A 15,403-nucleotide genomic window follows, 5' to 3' on the forward strand; every position below is an offset into this window, starting at 1 on the left:
ATCTAAAAAAAAAAACAAAACGGTTCTCCAGAACCTAGTGGCAGGACAGGAATAAAGATGCAGACGTAGAGAAGGGACTTGAGGACATGGGGAGGGGGAAGGGTAAGCTGGGACGAAGTGAGTGAGTGGCATGGACATAGATACACTACGAAATGTAAAATAGATAGCTAGTGGGAAGCAGCCGCACAGCACAGGGAGATCAGCTAGATGCTTTGTGACCACCAAGAGGGGTGGGATAGGGAGGGTGGGAGGGAGATGCAAGCTGTCTGATTCACTTTGTAAAAAGCAGAAACTAACACACCATTGTAAAGCAATTAAGATGTTAAAAAAATAAAGATTAAAAAAATGCTAAAAATAAAGACACAATAGCTTTAATTTACCTAAAAAAAAAAACAAAACCAAAAAACCACAATGAGGTATCATCTCACACTGGTCAGAATGGCCATCATCAAAAAACCTACAATAAATGCTGGAGAGGGTGTGGAGAAAAGGGAATCCTCTTGCACTGCTAGTGGGAATGTAAATTGGTAGAGTCACTATGGAGAACAGTATGGAGATTCCTTAAAAAACTAAAAGTAGAGCTACCATATGATCCAGCAATCCCAGTCCTGGGCATACATCTGGAGAAAAACTTGGTTTGAAAGGATACATGCACCCCAATGTTCATTGCAGCACTATTTACAGTAGCCAAGACATGGAAGCAACCTAAATGCCCATCGATGGAAGAATGAATAAAGAAGATGAGGTACATATACACAATGGAATATTACCCAGCCATAAAAAACAAAGAAATAATGCCATTTGCAGCGACATGGATGACCTAGAGATTGTCATACTGAGTGAAGTCAGAGAAAGACAAATATAATATGATATCGCTTATATGTGGAACCAAAAAAAATGGTACAAAGGAACCTATTTACAAAACAGAAATAGCATCACGGATGTAGAAAACAAACTTATGGCTACCAAGGGGGAAAGGGGGAGGAGGGATAAATTGGGAGATTGGGATTGACATATATACACTACTATATGTAAAATAGATAACTAAGAAGAAACTACTGTATAGCACAGGGAACTCTACTCAATACTCTGTAATGACCTATATGGGAATAGAATCTAAAAAAGAGTGTATATATGTATATTATAACTGATTGACTTTGCTGTACAGCAGAAACTCACACAAAATTGTAAATCAACTATACGGCAATAAAAATTACTTAAACAAAAAAAAGAAAACAAACAGAAACAAACAAGCAATGTAATCTGTGGGGCAAAAGGAGCCAATATTGATTGCCATGATGAAAAGTTTCCAAAACCATATTTTTCCTTTTAAATAACAACAAGAACACAAACAAGAAATGTCTAAACAACATTATATGCAATGCTTGGGGAAGAAGACAAAAGGTAACTTAGCAGATCAAAACTTCAACCCAAACTGCACAAAGCTGTATGTCATATTCTCCAGGAACTGCAAAACTTGGTTATATTCTTATTCCCGTATAAGTATTCAATCACTTTCCCTGAAAGTTCAGGATGGGGAGAGATTCTCATCACAAAAGACACAAAATACATTTCTCTCATTGTCTTTGAGTAGGCTGTCTGTATTTTATTTTGTAAGCTCTAAGTTTTGTGATTCTTTTCTTGAAAACAACCAGGTTCCCCTCCATCAAGAGGCTAGTGTCATAACACAAAGACTCTCAACTTGAGAAATGACCCCAGTGTTCCATGGAGAGGTTTGATATTCTGGGAAGACAGGAAAGTCATTCATTCCCTCCAGCAGTTAGAGAACAGCCATTTATTTATTATATATGACACTAATTTAGATGCTCAGAAAGGGGGAGCTATGATCCACACATTTTATTTGCTTTTAATTTCATCCCATTAGAGTCTTAAGTTTCTTTGCATAGTCAAGATGGTCAGGAAGCCCCTGAAGTTGACTGTGGCACTGAAAGGAAGCCTACTTTCAGTTTGGCAACTTATCTGCTAGGTTACAAAGTGTAATCTGCCTTGAGGCACAAGAAGTGGTCCATTAACAAATCACTATAGCCACTAAGACTGTCCGTTCATACAGTTTATTTCACTAGACTGCAATTTTATACACAGTATGAAGAGGTTTCCTGATAGCACACATATAGTTGACTTTCTGTACTGCTGAAGAACCACTTTTATTTTTTTTTACATTATATCGTAATACCCTATCATTAAAACATTATTCAGTGAATTTTTTCCAACTACATATAAACGGAGATTTACCACACACACGGTGCAAGAATGTCTTTATAACATATTTGGATCACAAAATGTGAATCTAAAATACATCACTGTAATTAGAACACTACTTTAAAATTACAATGCCCCATGTTGTATTAGCCAGATTTGATCACCCTCTGTATACATCACAAAGCAGTTTGGTGGGTATCTTCTTGGAGGACTGGCAGCAGCTTTAAACTATGATTTCAAAAGAAATCTTTATTTTGGAATCAAAATTTTGAATTTGAAAAACTTCTTCCTTTATGCGTTCCATATTTTCAGAATCAAAATGGGACATTAAAAAATTTATAGTCTCTAAAACAAGGAGAATAAATCCAACCCTCCTTTAGCTGAAAGGCTGGGGGTGTAATATTAGGTTTCGTAGAAACCTAAGGAAAGCACTGTATGGGAAATGGAAATTAGTTCAAAAGAAACATAACATTTCTTTGAAAGCTTCCTGGATTCCTCTGCCCACCCCCCCACCTCTGTCACCACCTCTGTCAAACACAGAAAAGAATACTGCATTGCAAATCAAGATCTATTTCCACGAAATGATGTTCTAAAGAAAATGTATGTAAACAAGTCAGAGAGAAAGATTTCTTCATTTCCCCATTTTTGTGGAGTGAGGCAGTGGGATGGTATCAGTTAAATAAGATCTAAAACTCCTTAATCAAAGAACCACTTCATTATACACAAAACAGCTAGGGATAACTGGTGAAAATTTCTCATGTGTTTCCTTTTCTTTCCCCCAAAGTTTGAGAATGTTTGAAAGTTCAATAAATAGTAGAAAAATAATCCTTTACTTAGAAATTTTGAGATGCATCATTTAGAGCTTAACATGAGTTCCATACAGCAACTGTGGTATCTAGGTACTGCTAAGAAACCAGGTGAAATCTTCAAAGCACACGTTTCTCTCTGCATGTGCCACGTTCCCAGTCTCCGCTGGAGCATATTTTTCTCTCTTCCAGTTAAGGAGAGCCAAATGTTTCGGGCTCCTCGGAACATTCCCCTGGCTCAGCTTAACCAAGGCTCCCAATGTTTCCCTTGTAGGTTCCATCTCTGTTTAGAGGTTTGCTTCTGTTCATTCCGTTGGTATTATGGCAGGTTCATTAATCAGACTTATTTCCCCTCCATTTCACAACCAGCCTCGCATCTTCACAAATGTGATTCTGTCGTTGTTTCTCTTGTTTTGAAATATATTAACAGGCAGGAAAACGAGTTAAATGACTCTAGACAGAGCACAGACACAAGTGGATTTGATGCTGGCTCTTTCTCCCTCCAGAACATTCCATATCTCCCAGATCTCATCTTCTGATGGAGGTGAGGAGGTTAGCATTCTGCGTCGACAGTGTGTACGGTCACGGCCGCCTGCAGGTGGTGGCTGTGATGCAGCGTGGGGTGGTGAAGGCGGTAGTGGTGGAACTTGTGACTTAGAAGGGCAGCAGTCTGAGGTGGGGTGTCCAACTCCAAGTCTTCATCGTGGTTTCCCACGTCCACCCCGGCCGACAAGGGGTCGTTGGTGCACGGAGGGTTTTCACTGTCTTCCTGTGGGCTCATGGTGCTGTAACCTAGAAGATGAACACAACAAACAGGCAGCTGAGAGCTTCCAGATGCAGGGAGGAGACGTCACTGCAGATTTCTGGGGCACTGGGAGGTGCTCCTACCTTTGTGTTACATAAGTGTCAATGTTTGCAGACTGTCAGCAGACCTCGAAGTGACTTATTTTTAAAGAGATCTTTCGTTAGCTCTTGCCTTAAAGCAATTACACCATAAATACACACTCATTTTAGACAATATGAACAACAACCCTTTTCCCAAATGCCCAAATCAATAAAACCAAACCAAAAATCACCCCAATACTTTCTGATCCATAGACCCCACAACTGACATTTGGGGAAATATCCTCCTACACTATTCCCTCAGATAAGATTAAGGCTATTTTTTATTTTTGAGGGGAAAAAACAAACAGCTTCAAGACAAAGATCCTAACAGGACTCAGATCAGTTGGGGGCTGGTGGGGGAAGCTGAGCTTCAAAATGCCTGAATGTGAGGCCACAGTAAGAACAAAAGACAGCTGCCACCATGGCAGCCCTGGTGTCATGTAATCCTTACACACCAACAAGGCACATATTTTAACGTCCATTTTACAGGTGAGGGAAATGATGATCAGAGAGGTTAATGAACTTGCCTGAGTTCCAGCCCCTAACAAAACACTAACTCTGCATACATTCATAGCAACTAGCAAAAGAATCAGCTATTCTCTGTGTAAGCTGGTTCACTATATTTAAAGATTAATTTCTTTTGGTATTCTAAGTAATACATGTTTCAAAAGAAAATGCCCTTGCTGATCAAAGGATTTCATTCCAAGAACCTTGGCATGTCTTTAAATATTGCAAAAAAAAAAAATCCCCTTTAAGAATTTTGAGAAGTGACAGCTCATTAATATTTCCGCTGCATCTACAGTTAGCATCAATCAGCACTCACCCGTGGGTAGCGCTAGTCACATCCATGGCTGCAAAACTGACGTGCTTGCATACTAACCAAGCAGGAATAGTTTGTGGTTGAAAATGTTATGCTTCGTGCAAAAATGAGAAAGGCAAATCTCAGTCCTCAATGAAATGTTGTTCAAACAACATAATTCTTTCAGTCCCACTCAACAAATATTTATCAGGCACCTACTGTGTATAAGACACTGTGTTGGGCACTGCAGGAGACCCGGAGATGAAAACCTGATCCCTGCACAAGGAGCTGATACACTAGTGCTTGAGAAATAAAATAAGTACAAGCATAGCTCAGTTCAATTATTCATTTATTGAAGACCATCAGGAGGCTGAAAGGAGAGACTATGAAACACGAATAAGAGATGTCCCTTTTCCTTAAGGATTTCACCACTGAGTAAGAGACACATATTTACAAAATTAGGCTTATTCTAGCGCAGATAATGGTAAGTGCTATGATGGAGGTTTAATCGAAATCCAGCAGAGGGCTTAACTAATTCTGGCTGGAGGACTGGGAAAGCATCACAGGAGGACTCATACTTTAGTTGGGCTTAAATGGATGAGTAGGAGTTTGGTGAAGTGGCTAGGAGTAAAGGAACAGACGAGTATGGCCAAGAGGTATAGAAACACAAGGCTATTTTTACACCATGTGGCTAGGATGAGTGCTAGCAGGTAGATGGAGGACAGACTTGAACTTACAAGGTTTTGAGCAGACCAGAAAAATAGCACGATCATTTCTGTATATTAAAAAGAGAGTTCTGGAGTCCCTCCCATCAGGAAACTTACACAAACCTCTTAGATAGCCTCATCCACCAGAGGGCAGACAGCAGAAGCAAGAACTACAATCCTGCAGCCTGTGGAACAAAAACCACAATCACAGAAAGATAGACAAGACGAAAAGGCAGATGTACCAGTTGAAGGAACAAGATAAACCCCCAGAAAAACAACTAAATGAAGTGGAGAGAGGCAACCTTCCAGAAAAAGAATTCAGAATAATGATAGTGAAGATGATCCAGAACCTCGGAAAAAGAATGGAGGCAAAGATCGAGAAGATGCAAGAAATGTTTAACAAAGACCTAGAAGAATTAAGGTAACAAACAAACAGAGATGAACAATACAATAACTGAAATGAAAACTACACTAGAAGGAATCAATAGCAGAATAACTGAGGCAGAAGAACGGATAAGTGACCTGGAAGACAGAATGGTGGAATTCACTGCTGCTGAACAGGATAAAGAAAAAAGAATGAAAAGAAATGAAGACAGCCTAAGAGACCTCTGGGATAACATTAAACGCAACAACGTTCGCATTATAGGGGTCCCAGAAGGAGAAGAGAGAGAGAAAGGACCAGAGAAAATATTTGAAGAGATTATAGTCGAAAACTTCCCTAACATGGGAAAGGAAATAGCCACCCAAGTCCAGGAAGCACAGTGAGTCCCATACAGGATAAACCCAAGGAGAAACACGCCGAGACACATAGTAATCAAATTGGCAAAAATTAAAGACAAAGAAAAATTATTAAAAGCAGCAAGGGAAAAATGACAAATAATATACAAGGGAACTCCCATAAGGTTCACAGCTGATTTCTCAGCAGAAACTCTACAAGCCAGAAGGGAGTCCCATGATATACTTAAAGTGATGAAAGGGAAGAACCTACAACCAAGATCACTCTACCCGGCAAGGATCTCATTCAGATTCAATGGAGAAATCAAAAGCTTTACAGACAAGCGAAAGCTAAGAGAATTCAGCACCACCAAACCAGCTCTACAACAAATCTTGTGGGAAACACAAGACAAGAAAAGGACCTACAAAAACAAACCCAAAACAATGAAGAAAATGGTCATAGGAACATACATATCAATGACTACCTTAAACGTGAATGGATTAAATGCTCCAACCAAAAGACACAGGCTTGTTGAATGGATACAAAAGCAAGACCCATATATATGCTGTCTACAAGAGACCCACTTCAGACCTAGGGACACATACACACTGAAAGTGAGGGGATGGAAAAAGATATTCCATGCAAATGGAAATCAAAAGAAAGCTGGAGTAGCTATACTCATATCAGATAAAATGGACTTTAAAATAAAGAATGTTACAAGAGACAAGGAAGGACACTACATAATGATCAAGGGATCAATCCAAGAAGAAGATATAACAATTATAAATATATATGCACCCAACACAGGAGCACCTCAATACATAAGGCAACTGCTAACAGCTATAAAAGAGGAAATCGACAGTAACACAATAATAGTGGGGGACTTTAACACCTCACTTACACCAATGGACAGATCATCCAAAATGAAAATAAAGAAACAGAAGCTTTAAATGACACAATAGACCAGATAGATTTAATTGATATTTATAGGACATTCCATCCCAAAACAGCAGATTACACTTTCTTCTCAAGAGTGCGCAGAACATTCTCCAGGATAGATCACATCTTGGGTCACAAATCAAGCCTAAGTAAATTTAAGAAAACTGAAACCATATCAAGCATCTTTTCTGACCACAACGCTATGAGATTAGAAATGAATTACAGGGAAAAAAATGTAAAAAACACAAACACATGAGGCTAAACAATAAGTTACTAAATAACCAAGAGATCACTGAAGAAATCAAAGAGGAAATCAAAAAATACCTAAAGACAAATGACTATGAAAACACGATGATCAAAAACCTCTGGGATGCAGCAAAAGCAGTTCTAAGAGTGAAGTTTATAGCTATACAAGCCTACCTCAAGAAACAAGAAAAATCTCACGTAAACAATCTAAACTTACACCTAAAGGAACTAGAGAAAGAAGAACAAACAAAACCCAAAGACAGCAGAAGGAAAGCAATCATAAAGATGAGAGCAGAAATAACTGAAATAGAAACAAAGAAACAATAGCAAAGATCAATAAAACTAAAAGCTGGTTCTTTGAGAAGATAAACAAAATTGATAAACCATTAGCCAGACTCATCAAGAAAAAGAGGGAGAGGAAGGGCTTCCCTGGTGGCGCAGTGGTTGACAGTCTGCCTGCCGATGCAGGGGATACGGGTTCGTGCCCCAGTCCAGGAGGATCCCACATGCCTTAGAGCGGCTGGGCCCGTGAGCCATGGCCGCTGAGGCTGCACGTCCGGAGCCTGTGCTCCGCAACGGGAGAGGCCACAGCAGTGAGAGGCCCGTGTACTGCAAAAAAAAAAAACAAAAACCCAAGGAAACTTAAAAAAAAAAAAAAGAGGGAGAGGACTCAAATCAATAAAATTAGAAATGAAAAAGGAGAAGTTACAACAGACACCGCAGAAATACAAAGCATCCTAAGAGGCTACCACAAGCAACTCTATGCCAATAAAATGAACAACCTGGAAAAAATGGACAAATTCTTAGAAAGGTATAATCTTCCAAGATTGAACCAGGAAGAAATAGAAAACATGAACAGACCAATCACAAGTAATGAAATTGAAACTGTGATTAAAAATCTTCCAACAAACAAAAGTCCAAGACCAGATGGCTTCTCAAGGTGAATTCTACCAAACATTTAGAGAAGAGCTAACACCCATCCTTCTCAAACTCTTACAAAAAATTGCAGAGGAAGGAACACTCCAAAACGTGTTCTATAAGGCCACCATCACCCTGATACCAAAACCAGACAAAGATACTACAAAAAAAGAAAATTACAGACCAATATCACTGATGAATAGAGATGCAAAAATCCTCAACAAAATACTAGCAAACAGAATCGAACAACACATTAAAAGGATCACACACCATGATCAAGTGGGATTTATCCCAGGGATGCAAGGATTCTTCAGTACATGCAAATCAATCAATGTGATATACCATATTAACAAACTGAAGAATAAAAACCATATGGTCATCTCAATAGATGCAGGAAAAGATTTTGACAAAATTCAACACCCATTTATGATAAAAACTCTCCAGAAAGTGGGCATAGAGGGAACCTCCCTGAACATAATAAAGGCCATATACGACAAACCCACAGCAAACATCATTCTCAATGGTGAAAAACTGAAACCATTTCCTAAAGATCAAGAACAAGACAAGGATGTCCACTCTCACCACTATTATTCAACATAGTTTTGGAAGTCCTAGCCATGGCAATCAGAGAAGAAAAAGAAATACAAATTGGAAAAGAAGAAGTAAAACTGTCACTGTTTGCAGATGACATGATACTATACATAGACAATCCTAAAAATGCCACCAGAAAACTACTAGAGCTAATCAATGCATTTGGTAAAGTTGCAGGATACAAAATTACTGCACAGAAATCTCTTGCATTCCTATACACTAATGATGAAAAATCTGAAAGAGAAATTAAGGAAACACTCCCATTTACCACTGCAACAAAAAGAATAAAATACCTAGGAATAAACCTACCTAGGGAGACAAAAGACCTGTATGCAGAAAACTATAAGACACTGATGAAAGAAATTAAAGATGACACCAACAGATGGAGAGATATTCCATGTTCTTGGATTGGAAGAATCAATATTGTGAAAATGACTATACTACCCAAAGCAATCTACAGATTCAGTGCAATCTCTATCAAATTACCAATGGCACTTTTACAGAACTAGAACAAATAATCTTAAAATTTGTATGGAGACACAAAAGACCCTGAATAGCCAAAGCAGTCTTGAGGGAAAGAAATGGAGCTGGAGGAATCAGACTCCCTGACTTCAGACTATACTACAAAACTACAGTAATCAAGACAATATGGTACTGGCACAAAAACAGAAACATAGGTCAATGGAACAAGATAGAAAGCCCAGAGATAAACCCATGCACCTATGGTTAACTAATCTATGACAAAGGAGGCAAAGATATACAATGGAGAAAAGACAGTCTCTTCAATAAGTGGTGCTGGGAAAACTGGACAGCTACATGTAAAAGAATGAAATTAGAACACTCCCTAACACCATACACAAAAATAAACTCGAAATGGATTTGAGACCTAAATGTAAGACCGGACACTATCAAACTCTTAGAGGGGACTTCCCTGGTGGCGCAGTGGTTGAGAGTTTGCCTGCCAGTGCAGGGGACACAGGTTCGAGCCCTGGGCTGGGAGGATCCCACATGCCGCGGAGCAACTAGGCCCATGAGCCACAACTACTGAGCCTGCGCATCTGTAGCCTGTGCTCTGCAACAAGAGAGGCCACGATAGTGAGAGGCCCGTGCACCGTGATGAAGAGTGCCCCTCACTTGCTGCAACTAGAGAAAGCCCTCGCACAGAAACGAAGACCCAACACAGCCAAAAATAAATATTAAAAAAAAACCCAAAAAATACTCTTAGAGGAAAACATAGGAAGAACACTCTTTGACATAAATCATAGCAAGATCCTTTTTGATCCACCTCCTAGAGAAATGGAAATAAAAACAAAAATAAACAAATGGTACCTAATGAAACTTCAAAGCTTTTGCACAGCAAAGGAAACCATAAACAAGACGAAAAGACAACCCTCAGAATGGGAGAAAATATTTGCAAACGAATCAATGGACAAAGGATTAATCTCCAAACAGCTCATGCAGCTCAATATTAAAGAAACAAACAACCGAATCCAAAAATGGGCAGAAGACCTAAATAGACATTTCTCCAAAGAAGACATACACATGGCCAAGAAGCACATGAAAAGCTGCTCAACATCACTAATTATTAGAGAAATGCAAATCAAAACTACAGTGAGGTATCACCTCACACCAGTTAGAATGGGCATCATCAGAAAATCTACAAACAACAAATGTTGGAGAGGGTGTGGAGAAAAGGGAACCCTCTTGTACTGTTGCTGGGAATGTAAATTGATACAGCCACTATGGAGAACAGTACAGAGGTTCCTTAAAAAACTAAAAATAGAATTACCATATGATCTAGCAATCCCTCTACTGGGCATATACCCAGAGAAAACCATAATTCAAAAAGACACATGCACCCCAATGTTCATTGCAGCACTATTTGCAATAGCCAGGTCATGGAAGCAACCTAAATGTCCATCGAGAGACGAATGGATAAAGAAGTTGTGGTACATACATACAATGGAATATTACTCAGCCATAAAAAGGAACGAAATTGAGTCATTTGTTGAGACGTGGATGGATCTAGAGACTGTCATACAGAGTGAAGTAAGGCAGAAAGAGTAAAACAAATATCGTATATTAACGCATGTATGTGGAACCTAGAAAAATGGTACAGATGAGCCGGTTTGCAGGGCAGAAGTTGAGACACAGATGTAGAGAACAAACGTATGGACACCAAGGGGGGAAAGCGGCCGGGGGGTGGTGGTGGTGGTGTGATGAATTGGGCGATTGGGATTGACATGTATACACTGATGTGTATAAAACTGATGACTAATAAGAACTTGCTGTATTAAAAAAAAAAAAAAAAAGAGTTCTGGGACTTCCCTGGTGGTGCAGTGGTTAAGAATCTGCCTGCCAATGCAGGGAACGTGGGCTCGATCCCTGGTCCGGGAAGATCCCATATGTCATGGAGCAACTGAGCCCATGCACCACAACTACTGAGCCTGCGCTCTAGAGCCAGTGAGCCACAAATACTGAAGCCCGCGTGTTGCAACTACTGAAGCCCACGTGCCCAGAGCCCGTGCTCCACAAGAAGAAAAGCCACCTCAATGAGAAGCCCGTGCACCGCAAGGAACAGTAGTCCCCGCTCGCCACAACTAGAGAAAGCCTGCGCACAATGAAGATCCAACGCAGCCAAAACTAAATAAATAAATTTACATATTAAAAAAAGAGAGAGATTTCTGGTGGCAGTTTGGTGGCTGAATAAAAAGGAGAGAGAGGGAGGCAGTTAGGAGGTTATTGCAACAGCCCAGCTGAGAGTTGTTGAATTAAAACTATGGGATTGGACAGACAGCTCTGGGGTGGAAACAGTAGTAGTTCATCAGCAACTTGATGTGGGGGGCAACTTACAGTCAGGATGATAAGAGAGGGTGACTCCGAGATCCTGAGTCTCAGGGAAGGAAACGAATTTTGTTTTTGCACATCTTGATTTTGAGAGTCTGTGGATAACGTATGTAGAGATACCCAGCCAGAAAAACAGGCACGTTGGCCATAAATCAGGACAGAAGAAGGAGAGTTCGTTGTTGTGTGTCCATCATTACTGAGTGCCCTCTTGGTGCCAGATGCCAGGCTAGGGGTTCAACAGAAAAAGGGGTAAGGTGAGGCCCCAGCTTCTGAGAAGTCCACAGTCAAGAAGGGGAAACACAGGTGCGAAACTAGAGGCATTACAAAGGAATACCAAAGCTGATGAACTTGGCTTAGAATCCTGGAGGAAGTGACACTTAAGGTGGCCCTCATGGGAGAGAGGGGTTCACTAGGTAAAGAAAGGGGTGGAAGGTACTTCAGGCAGGGAGATGAGCATATTCAAAGACCAGGAGACTGAAAGGCTCCATGGATTTGAGGAATGGGGAAAAGCTTCATGTGTAGGAGAAAAGAGCAAGAGATGAGGCTGGACAGGCAGGCTGAGACCAGACCAGGAAGGCTGGTCAAAGGGCAGGGGGAAGGTAGATGGCAGTAACATAACGTGTGCTTTAAGATGATCCCTTGTGGCAGTGAGGAGGCTGGCCCCAAGGAAGGAGGGATCTGAGGCTCAGAGGACAGGGGACTGAGCATCGGCCCGAGAAGACGGCGAGGCCGTGAAGTGGGACATTAGCCGTGTTTAAGTGGAGCGAGCAGCTGTTCAAGTTCAGGGAAGGGCTGGCTCTGGTGACCAAATGGACTTCCTGGTGAAGATGCCAAGAGGGTTAATATCCTTGAGGTTTCTAGGTTCAGTTGCTGGAGGAATAATGATGCCTTTACCCAAGATTAAGAGATCAGGAGCCAGAACAAGATTCTCAGCTTCAGTAGTGCTAAGTCTAGAATGTAACGTAGGCTTTAAAACCTCAGTTACAAATGTTCTACACGTAAGAGACTAAAGTACTAGAAAACACATTTTAGCAAAATCTCAGTGTGTCGATTATTTTTAGCCAACCTTTAGTGCTAGGCTGTCTTCATCTTGCCTCCTGGATGCCTTCCTGACTGCTCATTTACAAGCACCCATCGGAACTGACAGCTGATTTTCACATTCATGGTGTAAAATTCACAGTGATCCTTCTGCCTGTCTCACCCTCCCACCTTCCCTTATCTTGCTATTGTGCTTCACGTTATGTTTGAAGGTCTTTTCTGGGAAACCTTCCCAACCAACATCCACCCCACCCAGTCATACCAACCTATAGGGGTTCTGGTGACTCTTCTGTGAGTTTAAACGGTAATCTGTGCACATCCCTATCTTAGATTTTACCATATTACAAAAAAATATAGGGCTGTCTTGTCCATTAGCAAACTCCTTCTTCAAGTACGAGGACTTATGCCTTACACAAAGCATGCGCTTAAAAAAAAAAAATCACATAATTTTTTCAGCAATCTGTGGTTCTGTCTGGTGTGACATTTTACCAGTCTCATCTAATAATGAAGACATTCTAGGATTCACTGGGCCCTGCCTGGAGTTCTGACTTAGAGTCCAGGGGTGCTCTGAACCTGGCTGGTCACAGGCCCAGGTGGGTGGTGACCTTGCAGCCATTCCCAAGGCAACTCGGGGTCAGCCCCGTTTCTCCTGGTGCTTTATTTATTTATTTATTTATTTATTTATTTATTTATTTTCGGTACGCGGGCCTCTCACTGCCGTGGCCTCTCCCGTTGCGGAGCACAGGCTCCGGACGCGCAGGCTCAGCGGCCATGGCTCACGGGCGCAGCCGCTCCGCGGCATGTGGGATCCTCCCGGACCGGGGCACGAACCCGCGTCCCCTGCATCGGCAGGCGGACTCTCAACCACTGCGCCACCAGGGAAGCCCCTCTCCTGGTGCTTTCTGATGAGAATCCCAGCAGGGACCCCTCCGAAGGGAACCCCTCTGGGGCAATTCTGTTTTATTTCCTCAGTGGGACACTACTGCTCAACCCCTCTGTAACTTACTCAGGCTTCCTCTTATCTCAGTAATTCATGGAAATCTGGAGGGAGGGAGTAGCATGTTTCAGAGAAGCAGGAGAAAGCCAAACACGTGCTCTCACTTAGCAAATTAACTGAGCGTTTACTCAGTGCCAGGCAATTCTGTGAAGTGCTGGGAACAGTGATGCATAAGACAGACACGGTCTCTGACTCATGCAGGAAGCAGCACCATTTAAGACACAGAGGACATTTACAAATACTTTCAAAGAAAGACTTCTTTACTATCCAAAGGTGCACACAGAGAAATTCCTGCAAAGCCAATTTCAAGGCGAAACAGGCTTCAGGAAGGAGGCCTGGCATCCAAAAGGAATAGAAGAGTCAAATTAGGCTTTTGCTCTTTGTCATTCTGCTCATGTATTTATCTGACGGTTCTTAAGAAAACCCTCTTGATGGCAAGGGCTGTTAGGTCCCTCTGGGGACTCACTCACCCCTTTGTGGTCATCACCCCTTTGTGGTCACAGCGAGTAACTGCAGGAGAATATCTCTGCACTTCTAAAAAATGGTTTCGTGGTGCACTATGTAATTTTGGACCAGATTTTCAAGGTTCAGCATTTGCGTTTTAAGTCTTTTGGAATTTACTTCGCTCGGGGAAAAATTCCCTTTTACAAAGAAAAAAATGTTGCTTAACGTACCTTTGTAATGTTTCTAATGAGATGGTAACTAAAACACAGATTCACGAGGAACAAATACATACTGGTGATTTTTAACTTAAAAATAAGCCAATTGATTAGTTAGAATATGATATTGTCAAGAGAAATAATGGGCAAAGCAGAGTGTAACAGTTAATAGCCAAGTGCTGGAAAACAATCATTCTACATGGTGTCAGAACGTTGATAAAAATGATTCTACTTTTCAGAAACCATTCTTATTTTGAGTAGTTTTCTTTTAAGATACAAAAATTAAAAATCAGGTTCTTTTAAAATACAAAACTCTGTTGGCCACATGAAATATTTCTAGTTAAAAATGCAGCCTGGAGTCTCCAAGTTTAGGTTGGTAACACTTAGTTTTAATTCTGGGAATATCACCACTCTGAACCATACCATGAAAGTCTGGTCTGTTCCATACTTGTACATTTATATATTTTATTCTTCTGAGGTTTCCTTTTGTGCGTGTCCCCTCTCCCCCCAGGGTCTTACATGATTTACTTGCAGATAAAAGTGAACTCTCTCCCCATCTTCTTCTTTGTTCCACTTCTTTAAGGAAGCTGTCACATTCAGCCTTTTATCAGTCTTGTGAATACATGCATGCATTTACAGTTTCTTGCTGGATTATCAATTCCTTGAGGGCAGAGTGGGTACGGAGGTGAGGTCAGCTCTGAGCTCATGCCTGCCATGTGTTATCTCACTTCATCCTCACGACAACCTTACCCGGGAGGAATTTCTAATCCCGTTTTAATTATTAGGAAACTGAGGTCCACGTAGCTTCACTAAGGTCTCACTACCTGGAAAGAAGGGGAGAGGTGGGATTCCAAGTGAATTCTGCTTGACCTGTCTTATAAGTTCTTCTAGACCACGCTGCCTGGCAGAAATAAGGCCCATCCCGCTCCCTTCCCCAACTCCTTCCTCTCTGCCAAGCAAACAGCAGATGCCCGCCTGATACCTTCACCAAATAAGAGAACACACGCTTGAGCAAGTCGTGTGCCACAAAAGAACG

At 41.1% G+C, this 15,403-nt stretch overlaps 1 protein-coding gene across 2 annotated transcripts in view; it reads right to left on the reverse strand.

Moving 5' to 3' along the window:
* Positions 1-1,844: 1,844 nt before the first annotated feature.
* CACHD1 (cache domain containing 1) overlaps positions 1,845-15,403 on the reverse strand; it is a gene marked incomplete at its 5' end in the record, with an annotated part of 217,684 nt that continues 204,125 nt past the window's right edge. Inside the window, one exon of one of the 2 annotated variants that reach the window (XM_082678734.1) lies at positions 1,845-3,818. In XM_082678734.1, the coding sequence (XP_082534860.1) occupies positions 3,580-3,818 (239 nt within the window). In that variant the 3' untranslated portion in view covers positions 1,845-3,579. Of the gene's footprint in view, positions 3,819-15,114; positions 15,192-15,403 lie in introns of those variants that run through there. The other variant, XM_082678735.1, reaches the window with a different exon arrangement.

The sequence above is a fragment of the Grampus griseus genome (genome assembly GCF_964374135.1).
Source record: "Grampus griseus genome assembly, chromosome: 1".
NCBI classification, from domain to species: domain Eukaryota; kingdom Metazoa; phylum Chordata; class Mammalia; order Artiodactyla; family Delphinidae; genus Grampus; species Grampus griseus.